The 18,287-nt window shown below is 38.9% G+C and overlaps 2 protein-coding genes across 11 annotated transcripts in view; both read left to right on the plus strand.

Annotated features, from left to right (window-relative positions):
* The first annotated feature begins 1,937 nt into the window (after nt 1-1,937).
* Nucleotides 1,938-3,093, plus strand: PTH (parathyroid hormone). The gene is made up of 2 exons (XM_054826846.1): nt 1,938-2,023; nt 2,820-3,093. Exons 1-2 carry the CDS (start codon nt 1,938-1,940, stop codon nt 3,091-3,093), a joined length of 360 nt encoding a protein of 119 aa, XP_054682821.1.
* A 4,956-nt stretch (nt 3,094-8,049) lies between these two features.
* BTBD10 (BTB domain containing 10) overlaps nt 8,050-18,287 on the plus strand; it is a 30,061-nt gene continuing 19,823 nt past the window's right edge. Inside the window, exons 1-4 of one of the 10 annotated variants that reach the window (XM_054826832.1) lie at nt 8,050-8,523; nt 9,474-9,508; nt 12,141-12,175; nt 15,794-15,923. In XM_054826832.1, the coding sequence (XP_054682807.1) occupies nt 15,823-15,923 (101 nt within the window). In that variant the 5' untranslated portion in view covers nt 8,050-8,523; nt 9,474-9,508; nt 12,141-12,175; nt 15,794-15,822. Of the gene's footprint in view, nt 8,524-9,473; nt 9,509-12,140; nt 12,176-14,988; nt 15,089-15,764; nt 15,924-18,287 lie in introns of those variants that run through there. The other 9 variants (XM_054826835.1, XM_054826837.1, XM_054826834.1 and 6 more) reach the window with 9 other exon arrangements.

Raw genomic sequence — 18,287 nt, forward strand, 5'->3', positions numbered from 1 at the left:
AAAATTTATAAAGTACTAATTTATATCGCAGCCTCTTCAAATGCCTTCATTTTATCTAGCACAATTGAGAGATTCAGGGATATTCATAGGTATAGGTATAACAGAACAGTGAGGGTCTAACACTGTATTTTAACAACTTTTCAGTACCACCAGCTTGTTATTAAAAACATGATCCTCTGTCATCTTGGGGCTTCTCCTCCTTACCAGTATATTCTTTCACAAAGAAACCTACTATCTGACCTGAAGTGACTGTTCTTTTTCCCCCAAGTATTATAGATGTTAGCTTTTCAATATTTTGTTTTAGTCTTGCATTTGTAGATCACTAACCTCACTGCCTAATTTAAGTTTCACCTGCCTGCATTTAACAACACAGTTTTCTTTGCAAATCCTTCCAACAGCTTCAGAAATCATGTTATCTTGGGTACAAATCTATGAGTGATAGGGAATCTGAATTTAAAAGTCAAACTTCTTCACAGATACCAGGATACTGTCTTTTTGCTGAGACCTTTCTTTTCCCTGTAAATGCCAAATTAACAAAAGCATCTGAGGGTGGGTACATGAGGGTCAGGAGGGTGTGTGTTGAGAGTGACATCAACTGAGACAATAAAAGGGCTTCTAAGTTACTTAGAAGCTCTATTTTAAAGTTACATTTAAGGGGTCCACTAAACCAATTCAGTAGTCTTTAAATATACTTGACATCAAGAGACAGTCATCTGCCGACATACCCAAACCAGAAATCTGTTTAAGATACTATCTGGTAAGTACACTCTATTTTATTTCCAAGTTCTCTAGAAGACTTATTTAGAAAATTTTATAATTGATTCCTTATTCATTTTTACATTATCTTCTTTTCAAACTATCTTAAAAATAAAGTGAATATTAGTAAGATCAAACTTATTATCTGAAACAAATTTGTGAAATTAAAAAATTTGAGACAGTGAGTTAGAAATATCTTGAAGTGAATCCAACTCCTGAATTTATAATATTGGGTTAGATGGACTGCTAGGACCACATTCATACTATCATGTAAGATGCCATGTAATAAATGTTTTTCTGACTTAGAGTAAAGCTGCAGAAAATATTGCAAAAAATGGCATTGTGGAGTTTTTTATTTCTTAAGTTTCAGTTACTCTGCATCAAATTTCTTAAGCTATAACAAAAAGATGCTTTTTCTGGCTGCCAATACTGAAAATCCAAACTGGAAACTGATATTTGGACTATATAATTTCTGGTTGGTTTAGCATCATTAGTAATAAATATTTTTCAACTATATCCCAAGTGGCAGTTTTGCTGATGATGTACAAAGCAGAGTGGAATTCATACTGGCAATGCAGGATTATCACTGAAAAAAATGAAGGCTCAATTCTAATTTCTCTTATGTAGTTAAATAGGGAATGACATAACTCAGTAGAGTTATGCCTCTATTGTCAAGAAAAGTGTCAGCCTCTTCATCCTAAAGAATATGCAAAAGAAATAGATAAAAGAACAAAACTTTTCACTTACATAGCTATATACAAGTATTTCAACATACTTGGAGCATATAAAGTATAAATGACATAATAATAATAGTAGTAGTAGTAGTAGTAGTGGTAGTAGTAGTGGTAGTGGTAGTGGTAGTAGTATTGGAAGAACATGGTGCTTTTCACCCAATTATCCAAGAGATGGGTACATATATGATGATGATGCAGGGCAACTAAGGCTGACCAAAGTTCTTAGACTTTTCTACGAAGTAACAGTATGTTGCTCACAAAATTAGTATTACAACTAAATTCTTCATTTGCATTTCTTATTCTAATCCATTTAACAAAAAAAATGTTTTTCAAAATCACTTCTCTGATGTCTCCAACTTTTTTTCTAAACTAATTTTCTTTGGAATTAACAGAAATTACTTGAAATACTGATTTATACACATATTCATTTCTATCTTTGTAGACAAAATGACTTCTATAAAAAATCTGGCCAGGACTGCAATCGTTTTATATGTCATATGCTTTTTTACAAACTCTGATGGAAGACCAATGATGTAAGTACATTATTATATACTTCCAAAGTTTGGAGGATGACTTTAGCTGTTCTTGAGAACATGGTTGGTTTGTCTGTATGTAAGTCTATGTGTATCCAAGTCTTTCCATCCCTGCTTTTGAACCCTTTGGCCAAGCTGGCCAAATTCTGTCCTCTAGATACAGCTGTAGAGATCTCAGATGCTTTGAGTTCTTACACATTTTTTGAAAATAAGCAGCTGAGTAGAGAGAGAAAAATCATATAAGTGTTCTCTTAGGAATATCATTGGATAAGCTGCATCTCTTATTAGGCGCTTGCGGGGGGGGACTCTACACAGGAAAACATCTTTTTTACTGTGCGAGAATCCAGCTGGAACTCACACTTAGACACTAACATTAATCAGCATTGAGACACAAATCCACAGGAAATCATGCTTCCTTAGCTCTAGTGTTCACAGAAAGCTACCACTGAATAAATGCCATAGTTTTAGTAATCAGTTACCTATTATCATATAAGCCTTAAGCTCATCTACAACAGCTAAAATAAATGATAAATATATAGTCAAACAATATTGTCACAAAACTGGACTGCTTCCCATATTTGATGCCTTCTCACTAACATATCCATTACCAATATGAAATCATCATCCACACTCCTTCTTTTCTCCAGATGCCATTCTATCCCTTACAAATTAGAAAGGTAGATTCTACGGCTCTGTATTGCGATACCTCACAAAAGTTCCCAAACCTAGGTTTTTGAGTGAAGATCTAGAACTCAAGAAGGGCCACTATGAGTCTCTTTGTTCTTCTTTCATGCAGGAAAAGATCAGTGAGTGAGATGCAATTAATGCATAATCTTGGAGAGCATCGACACACCGTGGAGAGACAGGACTGGCTTCAGATGAAACTGCAGGATGTGCACAGTGCCCTTGAGGATGCTAGGACCCAGAGGCCTCGAAACAAGGATGATTTTGTCCTGGGTGAGATGAGAAGCCGGAGGCTGCTCCCTGAGCATTTGCGGGCAGCAATGCAGAAGAAATCCATTGATCTGGACAAAGCTTACATGGATGTACTCTTTAAAACAAAGCCATAATGAAAAATGCCAGAGTGTTATGTCTGTCCAAGTAAGCACGTGTCTGTCTATCATTGATCAAGTAGGGCATTTTATCATTATTTATTCAAACTGCAATAAGGATTAAAGGCTCCATTCAAGGTTGTAGCCCCATTGAGTTAGACATTTCACAACCAAATAATAAAATGTATTTACAGTCCACCCATGACCATTGCTGCTAATTTCTGGATATCTTTTAAATGGCTAATGTATCTTATAAAATTCCAGCATAAAAAGTAACCCAAAACAGTAAGAAAGTTGAAAAAATCATTTAAGACCAGTTCTACTACTCTTACATGGACAACATTTGTATGTAATCACTAGGCCTACTTGTACTGTTAACCAACAATGAACAAATGCAGTAGAACCTGTCTCCAGAATAGGGCATAATTTTGCCTAGGGTTAAATTTTGCTTAACTTTGTACTAATGAAAATTTGTAAACTTAAATCCACGTGTATTTTCAGAAGAAGGCCTAAAATCAGATGAACATTAATTACATAGGAAAAGCTGCATGATAATAATTTAGGATTAAAGAGTGCAAACATAAAAAATTAAAGTTTGATAACCTTCCCCTCCTCCAAAAGAGGATAACCTATAATTAACTGCAGTTAACAGTGGGAGCCGAGATGGTAGCACGTATCTAAGCATGGCTTTAACTATAGAACTGGGAAATGATTCTATACCAGTTACAATTGAAACAAAAATCTTGCAATATATATATTTCTGTCCCTCATTTTCTCTGTAAACTATCTCTAAATTTCTGTATGTTGTTGCCTCATGTGTAAGTATTTTTTGTTTGTGAGACCAGTGGCTCTCATAAATAAAATTACTCATTTTTATATGCAATTTTTGTAGAATTGGGATCTCAGTTTGCCAAATCCCCAAAATGAGAACCATTAACATGCAGAAATCAACCTGGGAGAGGAACCATTAGCTGTAATACATTCAAACTCTAAGCAGGACACAAAAAGAATTGGACATAAATATGGATGGGAAAAATCAATTATAATAAGAATAATTTTAAAAAGCAGCAAATACAAAATTGTTTTGAATGGTATATGCACATATGTGCTTAGGACCTTCAATCATTTATGACTAATAAGAATGTTTTCTCAGTAGGAATAATGGTGGTTGCCTCCAAATTTGTCATTGCCAGAGCTCAAACCTATATGAATTGCTGCTCTAAGCCAAAGTGTCTGTATGTATGTTCCCATATCACTTCTTATTTGTTTGTTTGATGTCTAGCACACCTTGGGGAACCTAGTAAAACACTCATAAATGATTACAAATATAAATGCAATCTGCTGGAGGCTAGAGAGGTACTTGTAACTAGTGAACTGTAGTTCATAATCTTGGCTATACTTTCAGTAATGTAAAGGCCCTGATGCTGCAAGCAGATGGTATGCCTGTGCACATCGTGCGCCCCACACACAGGCAAGGTTTCCATACCACTTGTCTGTTTGTAGAATTGAGGCCTTAAAGTGCACTTTCTATTTATTCTTTTATCAGACATCTGTGCTAACTTAAAGAAATAAAATTGCATTTTTGTACCTATGTCTCACTTATGTATTACCAAATAAAGTGGACCAAAAGCTCTTGGACATTATTTTAAAGCATAATAACTGACTGATCTTTAACTGTTCTGATATAATTTAGCATTTGGGACAAGATTATTACAGCAATATAAACACAAAAATAATGATGAAAACAATTTCTATTTTTCCTTTTGTCTTTCCTGCATATAAAATAATTTTTATGGTTAAACAAAAGGTGTTTACCTAGCACAAACCTATTTATGTCCCCTTACCATATTGACACACGTGTAGAAACTATATCTTCAAGTGCCAAATTCAAAAAACATTTCATTTTGATATAAACAAAGAACTCTATTATCTAAACAACTTGTTCTTCCTAATCTTCAGCTATCCAGTAGATGAAAGGTGCTTACATAAATATTTAAACTTCCTGTACACTTCAAAAAATACTTGTTGCTTACAAAGGGCTTCAGGGTCAGAGACAGACGATGCAACACTGAACATCACTTAGCTAGAAATATGGCCACAGACAAACCATGCTCAGCACTGCCTCATTTATGGCTAAAATCATGTTTGCTTTGCCCACATGCAGTATGACTCTTCAGAAGGACTAAGACAGCACAGTGGCAGATGAATTAGTGCTAAGCAGTGCCCCTTAGAAAAAAGATGTAATTTGAATGAACTTACTTACTAATGGTAATTATCTAGAAAACAGATTTGTTACGGCTTTTCAGCTTAAATCTCTGATCAGTGTAGCAGCAGTCAAAACACCAAAATGTTCAGAGTGCAGCAGAGGAAGTTATAAAAAATATTTCAATTCCATGACATATTGCATAGATTCATCTTCACCTGGACTAACACATGCAATTTTGGTCATCTCTTTTTCACAGATTAAGGGGACTAGAAAGACAATGGTAAGAAATAATAGGGCCACTGAAGCACTTATATATGATCATAAATGGTAACAACAGCAGTCAGAAAAGAAATAAATAAAAAGAGGCGTGATGAACATATGATGAATGAACAGTACAGAGAGATAAATGGTATTGCATACTTATCTTTCTAAGAGAACAAGGAAAAAGAAGCACAGAATTGAGCTTGCACATGGCTGAATATGGAGTTTTTAGCTAGTATGAGCCAAAGTCTCATCTCTAGCCAACGTCACTGGAGGAGACAGTGGTATGACTCTTGGGTATGCTTGAGTTCTTTTCCCATGAATGCACTGGAATGTGCCTTAATTCTATGCCAGATTGGGTACTTGCATGTAAACAATGTAAACACTAAGTGAGCCTGCACTTCGCAACAGACTCAAATATGCATGTGACTGCTAGAGGAGACTATGTCCCCTGTTATAATGAGATAAAGTTAGGAAATTATTAGGTCTGCATCCCTTCACATCCACAGGATCAGCCTTCCAAAGATTGGGTGTCTCTAGAAGGTCTCTTTCCTCCCTGAAGAATATGCACATACTTCCTTTCACAGCAGAAAACCTTGTTTTATGATCTGACCTGTGTCCTTGAAGATCTATCCTGTGCAGATGGATATCTATTGTACACAGCTGTTTTTTATAAAATTCTCAGTGATAAGAAATATATTCGTGTCTCTCACTCATGACTCTTTGAAACAAGAAGCACTAATATCAATATCTATCCTCAGAGGAAGTAAAACAGTAGTATGTGGAAAAAAACAAACACATGAAACATTAACAAAGCCAAAATCACAAAAACTCTAATAAAAACTAGATAAATTGTAAGATCTGTAGGTAAAACCTACTGCTGGTGATTTAACTGCTAGTGTTTTGGCTTTCTTAGCTGCTTCTAACTTTGTCTGTTGTAAATACTGCTGTCTAATATTGCTCAGCTCACTGTTAAACAGCACTTAACATCTGACTCCTCGCCTCGTTAGCGCATTCTAACAGCTTTTGTGTGGGCTGCTTGGCCGTCATTGTTCCACTGATGAATTTCTAGAACTGTGTGGTTTATCTCTGTGGCTATTGTTAAAGGATGGAAGAAAATTCATTTAACAGATTCATGTTTTGCTGTATATTGTAGCAAAGCTGCTGTCTTTTGGGAGTATTTTGGCATAGCAAAGATACTAATCCTTGCTCTCTTGCCCCCTCTTTCCCTCCTCTCCCCAATGTGCATAAGGTGTACAACTTGTCTATCTAATATTCCCTGCTTGAAGCAGTCGGATCTGCTAATGTATCAGGCAAGTCCAGAGGTGCACACTCACTGAATCTTTAGATTAATACTTAGGTATTCCTGAAAGAGGAGGATGCTCTGTAAGATATATAAGAAGCAGACAAGAGGCATTGGCTATACAGTTCCAGTCTCTGGAATCTGACAGCAAATTTGTCTACTTCCTCCACCAGAGGTTAAATCAGAACCCCTGCTCAAGGTGAATATACTCATCAGTAGCATATAGATTCACGTTCTCTCTTACCTGCATGTTTTCCCTGGGAGGTCTGGTCCCACAGTGGCTTAGAATAGCATTTTATGAGACTCTGAGAAGACCCCATACACGGTGGTTGATCTTCACAGTGGGGCTGCCCCAAAATATCCACTGTGCAACCAGACTGGCTTCCCACAGTGCACAAAGGAGAACAAATAAACATTCAAAAGTTTGGACAGAGATCTGTTGCTTCTCTTCCTCCTCCCAAACTCTCCACTAATTCAACTTTCCTTCAATATACCTATTGTATACAGTTCTACAGTCCTTTCACCTGATAGGGAAGTCAAGCTCTGCCTGTATTTAATAATGATGCTATAGAGAATATCTTAGAAAAGAGACAAATGTTGTCTTTAGATCTGAATACACTTGGGGCTTGGTATCAGTTTATTCTCCCCTCATGAGGAGTGCGAAGGGCTTAGTGTCATCTCAACACCTGTGACACTTCAGTGTACTGAAGTTGCCTACAATGTGGGACATGATAGTTCTGCTGGGGTATGATGCAATGAAAGCCACATCCTCTAATTTTATTCCTAAATAGACTGCAGATTACACAGACTCTATCTATAGGGCTGTACAAACCTAAACATTATAGTTGTAACTTAAATCAGGAATCGGTTTTAGGATGAAGGCTGAGATAGCACAGATGTCAGCTTGTCTAGCTAAACTGTATTATATACTTCTTTGGCTTTTTCTTCTGTGCCAGGCAGGGATAGATGAATGACAGTGCCAGAGTACCATGGGACTGGTCTGGAGGCCTGGGGGCTGGGTACGTGCTGCCAAGTAAAACCGGTAACGGTTGTTCCTCAGCCCACCTGTGTGTAAACACTGACAGAGCTCCAGCGGAAGGGCAGCAGCCGAGTTACCATCCCCTCAGTGTAGCTCTATAGGGGAAACTTTGGCTCATTTGCCTCATCTTTCCCGATTACCTGTCCGCGGCGGCAGGCGGCAGGCGAGGAGCTGCTCTTCCCGCCGGCGGGCGGCGCTCGCTCTCCAGCACCGCCTCTCAGGCCCTCAGACCGGCAGCCTCCACCCTCGGCGGACGCTCCGCCTGTTTGGCCGCACACCCTGCGGCGGCGCCCGGCGGGATCGCGATCTGGCCTCCGTCCGCTGCCCGCGGCGCGTTCCCCCCCGGAGTGGCGGCGGCCCTCAGGCAGCCCCGGGCTCGGCCCGCCGCCGGCCGGCGACACCGTAGCAACCGCCGCCTCACCGCTCCGGCCCGCCCCTAGCAACGGCGTCGCCTCGCGCCCCGCCCCGCCTCGCCCCGCCCCCTGCTCCGCAAGTCTCGTGAGATCTCGGCACCACCTCCTCCTCCTCTTCTGCGTACTGGGCAGCTCTCGCGAGAGGTGGCGGCGGCGGCGGTTGCCGGGCCTGGGTTCAGCGGCCGGTGGCGGCGGGAGACGGTGGCTCTGCCGCGGCGCCGCGCGGGTGAGTGGGCGGCGGAGGTGGCGCGGCGCGGCGCGACGCGACGCAGAGGGGCGGCTGAAGGCCCGGTCCGGTTGGGCTGCGCGCTCCGTGGAGGCTGTGTGCCGGGGCTCCCGGGCCGCTCCCTCGCGGCCGGGGTCGTTGCCGCTGCGGCCGAGTCGGCGGAGGGTGCGGGCGGCGACGTGCCCCCTCCGGCCCGGCTCTCGGCCGCGGCTCCTGGGCTGTCCCCTCTCAAGGCTTGCGGGAGGCCGGCCTGTCCGTGGCTCTGCCGTGCTGCCGGCCCGGGCGAGCGGCGGCGGCGGCCCCTGCGAGGGACCGGAGCGGTGCTGTAGTCGCCCACGGGCTTTTCAGAGTACCTCAGCCGGCCTCAGGCGCGACATCTGTCCGCGGGCCTTGCGCCGGGTTTCCCTGCCGCCTCAGAAAGATCGTGTGCTGGAGCTTTTACACTTTAAAAGCATTGTAGAAAGAGTACCTTCGTCTGGTCGCTGTGCCTTGGTAACTCTGCTACATGCAGTGTCATGAGTAGTTTGGCCATTACTTAAAGTACTAGTTTTAATCGTATAATGTTTATTGGCATAAGCCTGCAATTGCTTTGAGGGCTGTACAGAAACAGTATTATTGCGTAGGACTGCCTGACAGCAATCATGTAATTCCTGAGCATACTTATTTTACATAATCCTTGAGCACTGATTTACCTACTCAAATGATTTCATAATGAGTTCAATATCTTTATAAAACTTTTTTCTGCATGACCATATTAGTCATATTTTATTTGCAGAAAATATCAATTGCTTGTATCATAAATCTGTCATAGTACAATTATGTGTTGCAGTGGCCTATCCTTACTTTTTCTTCTTTAAATTCACTTTTGTTTCTAGCTATTGCTTCAACATCTTTTTCCCTTTTATCTCACATCCCACCAAACATGTTACTTTAGAACTCTTTTCTTTCAGAATTTGGATCCAGCTCCATCATAGACCTTTTCCAGGTTTGTTTCTGTCACCTGTCTGGCTTCTTTGTCCAAAGTAGTGGTTGAGCATTGTATCTTTTTGTTCTTTACTGTTGGCTGCCTCTTACAATTTTGAGTACATGCTTAAAACCTGGCTTCTTGGTAGCCTTTTGACTGTCATCTCTGTTCTCCTTATTTTTGTTCGCCTTTTTTCTTCGTGAATCATCTTCAGTGATTCATTTAAAGAGTACTTATCTCTGTTGTTGCTTCAGCTTTGGTATCCTTTCCCTGGAAGACCCTCTCTCTCTTCAATTTGCTATTGAATTAGATGATCCAGAAATACAATTCAAATTATCAACTTCACACTACTCACAGTTCATAACCTGACAGTTCACGCTTGTTTTATCTGAACTAAAAATCTGTCTCTGCATCAGCTTGTGTAGATTACCTTGAATTCCTGTAGCTTGAACACAAGTACAGTCAAAAGGAACTGGATAATTTAATTTTTTTTAACCACTTCTCTGTAGTTAAAGAAAACTGTTCCACTGTATTTGTTTTCCAGGTCTGTCTGTGGATTTGTCTTTGACTAGGTCTCTTTCTTGCAAAATATCATATAGATTTTTTTTTTCTATTAAGACACGCAAATGTCTTGCCAAAAGCCTTTGCATATTACCTCTTGATTTGTACCATTTCTGTCTCTAAAACTCATTATAGTCTATTACATCCTGCCTGTGATCATCATTGCCATTTACCAATGATGCTGTTTGAGACGGTTCTTAGGAGTTTTTTTCAGCACGTATTAGTATTTGTGCTTTTGCCCAGTGTATTAATGCCAGGGAAACTGGGGATTAAGAGAGGCAGCATGTTAAAGCAGTTCTTGTATCACACATTCAATTCCTTCTTGAAGCCCAGTTTTCTGTTTAGGTGCCATTGCATTTGAAAATGGTAAACAGCAATGTGTGGATAATACTGCTTATTAAATTACTCACAAATGTCATCACCATTGGTTTTTTCTGTCACTTAGTTATGAACTGTATGCTTTCACAGATTGTATGGTGAAGGTTAGGGCTGTTTTGTCCTGTATGCATACACAAAAATCAAAATCTTGTTATGTGCTAATTTCTTTCAGCACAGCTTTCCTTTAACAGTGTTGCTTAAATCTTGGCTCAGTGCTGTTGCTTATCAATAAAAGTATGTATCCCTTTAAAATAGGTATAAAATAAAAAGCTAATTTAGAATTAATTTAAAAAGTGAAAAATTATTTGGTATTTTCTCGCTCACTGAGATGTATTGTTACTGCTGGGTACAACCACGGATATAGACCTTGCTTGTTTCTTCAAGAAATCTACTTGATACTGTTTCATGCTCTTCATCTTGTCACTGACACTGAGTGTTACGAGGCTCTGTGTCTGTCTGCTTTCTGGTTTATATTGGTGGGCCACAGGGGATGGGGCTATTGGTAGTGGCAAGAAGCTCGCTTCTGCTCCTTTTTCCTGCAGTCATGACAGCAATTCTGCTTTTGTGGGGGAGAAGTTGCTCAATCCACTGAGCTTTTTACAGGTAGACCTAGGCTGTTACACGATACAGATAATACGGAGAGGGAGTTGGGAATCATCTGCCTCTTGCTTTATAGGCTTTCAATTTCAGATAGATGCTTTATCATCATATTCCTTTTAGGAATTATAAAGTTAAAGCTTGCAAGATGGTCACTGGATTATCTGTTGCTCATGGTGCTATAGAAATAGGAATATCATCAGCTTCCCATGACTGCTCGATTTTTTTTTTTTAACTTCTTACTCATTAAGAGAAGCTTCAGTCCTGACCTACTATGTTAATGTTGAGACTGTATTGCAAAGGAATGTTTCTTAGCTATGCTTTAATCAGCATCAGTTTGATAACATTTCAATGATGATAATTTATAAAGCTACTTTATGTGACTGAATTATGGCTGATGTCTGCACTAGTTTGCAAGAAACTCACTTGGCAGGTATGGATTTCCATGATATATAGTGTTTGCATTATGAGCATGTGTACTTTGAACTGTATTTCTTAATTAGTATGTGATGTGCTTGCATTCCCAGTAAATCTTACCTGTCAGTTAGTTTTTGTTGTTGCTGTTTTTGTGCTTTGACTGGAGGCAGCGAACAGCAGACTGTCACCCCTTACAGAAAGTCTAAATAATCTGAATCCTGGATTTTCTCTGTCACAACTAATGCCATGTTTTGTCCTAGCTGGTTACTTGTCTATTGGATCTTTCCCATTATCCTGGTTCACCTTTACAGTGTATTTCACTGATGGAGCAGGTTAGAGCAGATGAGCTTCTGAAACCTGTCCTACTTTAGGAAATGCTTAAAGCTGAGCAGCTGCCGGAAGTATTACGTGGTAGTTATCTGAATGCTGTCTTCTGTACTGACAGCTGGAGCAATCAGTTCTTTGTTTCATCTGATGAGCTGGTGTCCAGAAGATGACATCTTGGGTCTCTGCCTCAAAACTTCAGGCTATTTAAATAATCTTTGTTTTAGTGAGACTCTAGAGCTTTGTAGACTTACAAGTATTTTTATTAAATATACTGTGGCTGTCTGGCTTGAAAGGTATTGATGTTGGTTGAGATTAGCTTTGGTTCTTTCCTGAAGGATTTCTAAAGAACGCTTTCTTGTTCCCCCACCTGCAGTACCTTGAGGAGTGCAAGTCCTGCATCTCACAAAAGTATGTCCACTTTGTTCAGCATCTAATGTTGTCTAAATCTTGCTTAATCTGGCTGTGCATCTTTTGTGCATTGTATTTTGTCACAGCACAGAACTGAATATGCTTAACTATTATTTAATACAATCTGCTCTACAGCTATCACAGGTTAGTGTATGATACATCCTTTCATGAGCTCTTCAGGTAGTGGCGTAAACATTAATTACTGTATTTTGCAATGCCTGGGGTGGCTCTACCACATTGACTATTAGCTTCCCAAACCCACTGGGTGTCTGTCTTTACAATTCCCTTGTATTTCAGTAGTCTGCAACTTTCATAAATTAGTGATGATTCTGGCTTCAAGGTGATGGTAGCAACTCTGAAGTGTTCTAGCTGTCTGTGTTGAAAGCTTAGAAAATTAAAGACTGATTTCCTGTTTTACACAATATTCCCTGTGATAATTCTCTGGAGTATTAGCTTTCTGCAGAGGGGTGAGAAATCATTCTTTGCACCTGAAGAATTGCTTATTAGCTAATTAAGAATGGCAATCAGTTTGGCCAATATGACAGTGTTTTGTGATCTACAAAGGATATGTGGAATTGATTTTTTTTTTCTTTATTGCATTTGATCCCAGTTCCTTTTTGCCTTCACTAACATTTCAGATGCAGCTCCCTGTTTTCATGGGAGGCATTGAGTAGTATTTGGGGCCACGTATTCTTGCAGTTTTTTTGTTTTGCACCCAAGGCCAGAATCTTCTGCAAAAAATGCTTTCTTTATTGCCCACAGTGTGAATCCATGCAAAAAAAAAAAAAATTCATTTGAACCACAGTTGAAACATTCTTTTCTGTTGTAGAAAAAAAAGGATTTTGTAGGAGCATTGAAAAATTGATCAGGAGGACTTGATAGAATTTATATGGCATTTGTTAATTGAAAAATCTTTATTTTCAATAGAGAATAGCATAAAAAAATTCCTTATTTGTAGTCTTACAGGTTTGTTAAAACCTGAAATAAAATTGATAAATACATGTGTTTATAATTCACACAAAATCACTGTCAACAATGGTCAAGAATAAAAAAAAAACTGGCTGCAAATTGTTTCTTAAAGAAGTGTTACTAGTTAAGATCCTGCTGAGTGGAGAATGAAGGGAAGTCTGTTCTTGATCACAAGTTCCTAGTGTGACATGCTTGGAACTGCCTTAGAAGTTTCACAAAATGTGGCTTTGGACACTTTCAGATTGTTTCTCTTCTTTCTGTAACTGTGCTCTATCTCTGGGTTGTGTGCCAGTCCAGTACTTCATCAGTGACGCTGCTGGGGTTCCTCAGATGCTTTAAGCTGGGAGAAGGGAATACTGTTGTTCATGAGGAGCAGTCACATTTGTTTGTTTTTGTCCTTCTGTGTCATCTACTGTTTGTAATGGCTTAAGCATGTAGCTGCATAGCAAAGCAGATTGAGGAACTGATCCTAGCAGATTGAGGAACAGATCCTACTTAAAACAATCTTTTTTCTTTGAAGTGTATGTGAACCTATCCTCTTGTTGAATCTGTCACTTCCATTAAACGAAAGATGGGGAGAACGCAGAAAGTGTCAGACAATTTAAGAAAGTGACTTTAAATTGTCCTTTCAGTTGCAGTTCTGAAAAAACAACCGCTTTTCCATGCCTTTCCAGTGTGAAAGCCATATTCAAATACTCATGTCTGTCTTCAGTGAAATAAATATCTAGTTTCTGGATGACAGCCTGTTTCTGATAAGGTACCCGCTTTGGTCCATACCTGAGAGGGTGAGGTGTTTCTAAGTCTTTTAAATGGTTTTAAAGGGAAGAGAGAATTTGTGGAAACAAACAAAAGCTCGAAAAGAAATGCATGGGGCTAAATGAGCCCGTCACTGTGGTGCTTCAGCAAATATGGAGGTTGAAGCAGGACCCTGCCATAGTCAGTAGCTGGGGGTGATTGCAGAATGGGAGCTGTGGTGTTTGCTGGGAGATTGCCAGCCTTCGCCTTTTGTTCTACGCTGCGTTGTTGCCATGAGTAGTAAGACTTGCTATGTATCCTGCTCCAGTGACTCAATCTAATGAACTCAATTTGTTTCCATTCAGGATTAAAGGTGTCTTTATTTTTGTATTGCTTGTGCATGAAAATGGTACGTCATACTGCGCCTAAGTTCTGAATGACTGCTGCTGAAGTAAATCACGACTGGATTTATAAACCAGCCCTCCTTTTCTTTCTTTCCCTTGCCTCCTTAATAATACTTTTTCTGTTCTGAAATAGGTTGTAGGTTTCTCCTTGTTAAACATCTAAACACACCTGATAAATGTGTGTAAATCCTATAACCTTTTGTGTTTGTCACACATTGACTGTGCTTTGATAACCTGAATTTCCAGGTAATACACAATGAAATGCTTATTGGGGCTTTTTTTTTTTTAGCATGAGAAAGTTGAGTATTTCCTGTAATTTTAAATAAAATGTTTTTTCCTTTCCTGACTCTATATGGACACAAACAGAAGCTTGTTTTCTATCATTTCTCTGTAATAAAAAATTTTGGGTCTAAATTTAGCCAAGAGAATTTAAATTTGTCAGAAGAGCTTTTCTATTTTCCATGACTAGATGGACATTTTATTAGAGAAGCTACCTTGTTTCAAAGAAGTCTCAATTCTTTTGGGACTCACTTCAAAAAAAAGATAAGTTTCATTGCATGTAATGGAAGTATAATAAAAGGGGGTGGGGTGGACATACGATGGTTCTAAAATATTTAGCTTAAAATTTTAGAGAAACATAGTAGGCTTATCTTTCCATTACTTAGTAGGCTTATCTATCTGTAACTTGATTTTTTTTTTTTCCAGATGCTGTACAATCATCAGCTGTTCACTTGTGGCTACTTTTTTGTTTTTGTAACCAGTACACTTTGAACTGTACAACACTTAACACAAGTGTCACTTATAGGTATAACTTGAACACCAGTCCTTTAAGACTGGATATCTTTATTGACAGTGACAAGGTTGTTTTATCTAGTGAATTTTGGTGGGAGTTGAACAGAATATTGGATCCCAGTCAAGGAAGGGTAGGCTTATAATGTCTATTAAATTTTTGTGACTTTTCTGCAAAAGTCAGTGAAACTGGACTACACTGAGTGTTTCTAAGGATTGCTGTTGATTCCATTTTGGAGTAAGGACTCAGATATAACTGTCTGTTAATCATAATTCTGTTTTCCTCTTGGGCAGACATTCAAACTGTAAAGCTGTTGGTCCTTCTTCTACAGTTGGGACCTTTCTTTGAATTAACTTTATACATTTGAAAGAAAGCTATGATGTGTTTGCCTTCTGTTTTATAACCAGTGACTTTTCTGTTTGGACACAGTGAAATTAATTGTGGCAAAATTGAAGTTGTCTGCCAACATTTATAGAACTATATTTATTATAATAAAATAATATTTTTAGTGCAGGTATCAGCAAAATGTATAGAATATTATTGTCATGCAATTTAGAAGCTGTGCTTCAGTATATCCTATTTTCTGTAATCTTTATTTAAAAAAACAAAACCTAACAACACTGAATTCTGCATGTCTATTTTTTGTCCTGTGTGGTGTTATTTAAAGGTAAACACTGCTCTCTTAATGTAGGTTGTGAGTGCTGCATGTGTGCTTTTCAGAGCAGTAGTGTGAGGAAGCTGGCAGTGGAATGGCAGGACGGCCTCATCCTTATGACAGTAACTCCAGCGATCCAGAGAATTGGGATCGGAAATTGCATAATAGACCTCGTAAACTTTGTAAACATTCAAGGTAGGTGCTATGTACCATCTATTGCATCTCAAAAACTACAATAAAAGCCCATTCTAAAGGCTACTGTATCTGGTTGTGGCAAGTCCTGTCATAAATTTTGTAGTTCTTCTGAAAAGGAATGCTTTTTAATTTAAAAGATATTTTCTAACCTGATTTATCAGCTTCCCTGATCTGTGCTTAGATTTGTTTTGCTGTGGATGGGATTTTAATCTTTTTTAAAAACTCAATGCCTTGTGTGCATATCAAGACACCAGTTAAGTGACTAAATATATGAATTTTTTGGGGCTGCTTACTAGGAGTTACTTCCTGTTCATCACTCTTTAGTTGTTGGTACTCTGTTATATAGCATACTTAAAATATGTGCAACTTGTTCATAGTGATAGCTAATAGTTGCATGTATGCATCACGCTTTATAGCACTCTTTGTAAAGCTGTGTGTCAGATCTTGCTTTTGCCTGCATCCCTCACCATAAGAATATTTTTAAATGCTTCTTGATTTGAAGATATTATGAAGTTAATTAGTGTTTTCCAGCATATAGCGTTCAAAAATGAATTAAGCAAAGCAGTTAGTCACCTAGCAAATGTATCTGAAGAAACACGTTGCTGGAAGTATATATAAGCATCCAAATAAGTGTGTATCTTCCAAGTACTTTGCCCTTTTAGAAGTGCTAAATATAACTGAAGCATCTCTGTTGCTAGCTAAAATTGTTAGTGATTTAAACTTTCCCTCTTGCAAGATGATGAAAAAGACCTAAGGAGCACATTCAATAGCAGCGACTTAATTCACATTTTTACTGCATAGATCCAGATAAACTGGACTCAAGTGTTGCCCAAAGTATTCTATGGACAATTAATATTGTGGGTTATTTTCCTGTTATTGAATCTTGGATAATTGTGAGACATCCAGGAGGGCAGGAAAAAAGAATGCACCAATAATTAAAAGGCTCCCAGGGAGACCCATATAATTATAGGCCTGTCTGTGGTGTGAATAATGGAATGGTTAACACAGAACTGAAGAGGGTGGCTGCTGCTGGTCAGTATAGGCTTATGGAATAGAGCTTTGTACAGTTGATGGTTTTATCAAGATGATGGTGTCTGGTAAGTTGTTGATCTCTGCTTCTTATCTAGGATCAAAATGTGACGCAGTATCAGCAAATGAACAATATAGGTATAATAGGGCATTGTATGTGAATCGAGGGCTGTTTGCTGTTGGGTCTCGGAGTGTGACTATAAATGGGTGATTCATTGCTGAGTCCAGTTCATGTAGTTCATCTCTGATCCCGTGCTGCCTCCCATGACTGGTGATCTGGAATAAAACCTAAAACTGATATTGATGCAGATGACCCATGATAGGGAGTGTTAAATAATGAAAGGACTTGTTAATAGCATGTGACCTGAGCGGTTTGATAAACTGGGTGCAAATACCCATGCCTTCTTCATATGACTAAGTACAAAGCTAAAGATTTGGGGACAAAGAATGTAGGCCATTTTTGTAGACTGTATCAACTTGATAGTTGGTAGTATTGGCATTGTAAAGAACACTGGCTCAAGGGTAGTCAATTGAACATAAGCCTCCATTAACACCTTATGGTCAAAAGGGCTAACGCAGCTGTTGGATGTGTAGTGAAGTCGTTAGAAATCTGGTATCAGCAGTTCAGGGAAGGTTTTGATTAGAGGAGATTCTGAAGACATAGATGTTACTAAATATCTTTTGAAACAGGGAAAACTCAGAAATTAAATAATGATGTCTTGATCAGTCTCTGAAGATCCTTGCAGAAACAGCATTACGATGATAAGCTTCAGTCACTGGGCAAACTTGTAATAAAGTGTAGTAGCTGGAAGCCGAAGCTAGGTAAATCCAGTCCAGAGAAACGGTGCATGTGTCTTACCGTATGTGGTCTGTTGTGGATTATCTATTTTGGGGAAATGTTTAAATAAAAAGCTGTGCAACTTTGAAAAGATTACTTGAAGCAGGTAGTAGTTAACTCGAGGAAGTCTATGGCCTATGCCTTTCAGAAAGACTGCTGATGATCACTTCGTAAGGTCTGAATTTAAGGTTCACGCATCAGAAGGAATGAAATCTATCCCTCTAAAATATTGCAGCTAAGTTAGGCATATTTCTGCCTAAACACAATTTGTGTTTCCAATAAAATGCTGAACAGCCAGTGTTTTATGGAAGCTTTTAATGTGTATAGTAGAGATATAGAATTCAAGCTAACTTCTGATTTTTATTTTTTTTTTCCAAATAGTGTAGACCCATTTTGGAAAGCTTTGCAAATAAGAATCCAACTAATAGTTTGAGGTCATAACAGAACAAGGAATAAATTAAGGAGAAATATTTTGTTACCTTGTTCCTTTGAGATAC

Source organism: Grus americana, chromosome 5 (assembly GCF_028858705.1).
Source record: "Grus americana isolate bGruAme1 chromosome 5, bGruAme1.mat, whole genome shotgun sequence".
Classification (NCBI taxonomy): domain Eukaryota; kingdom Metazoa; phylum Chordata; class Aves; order Gruiformes; family Gruidae; genus Grus; species Grus americana.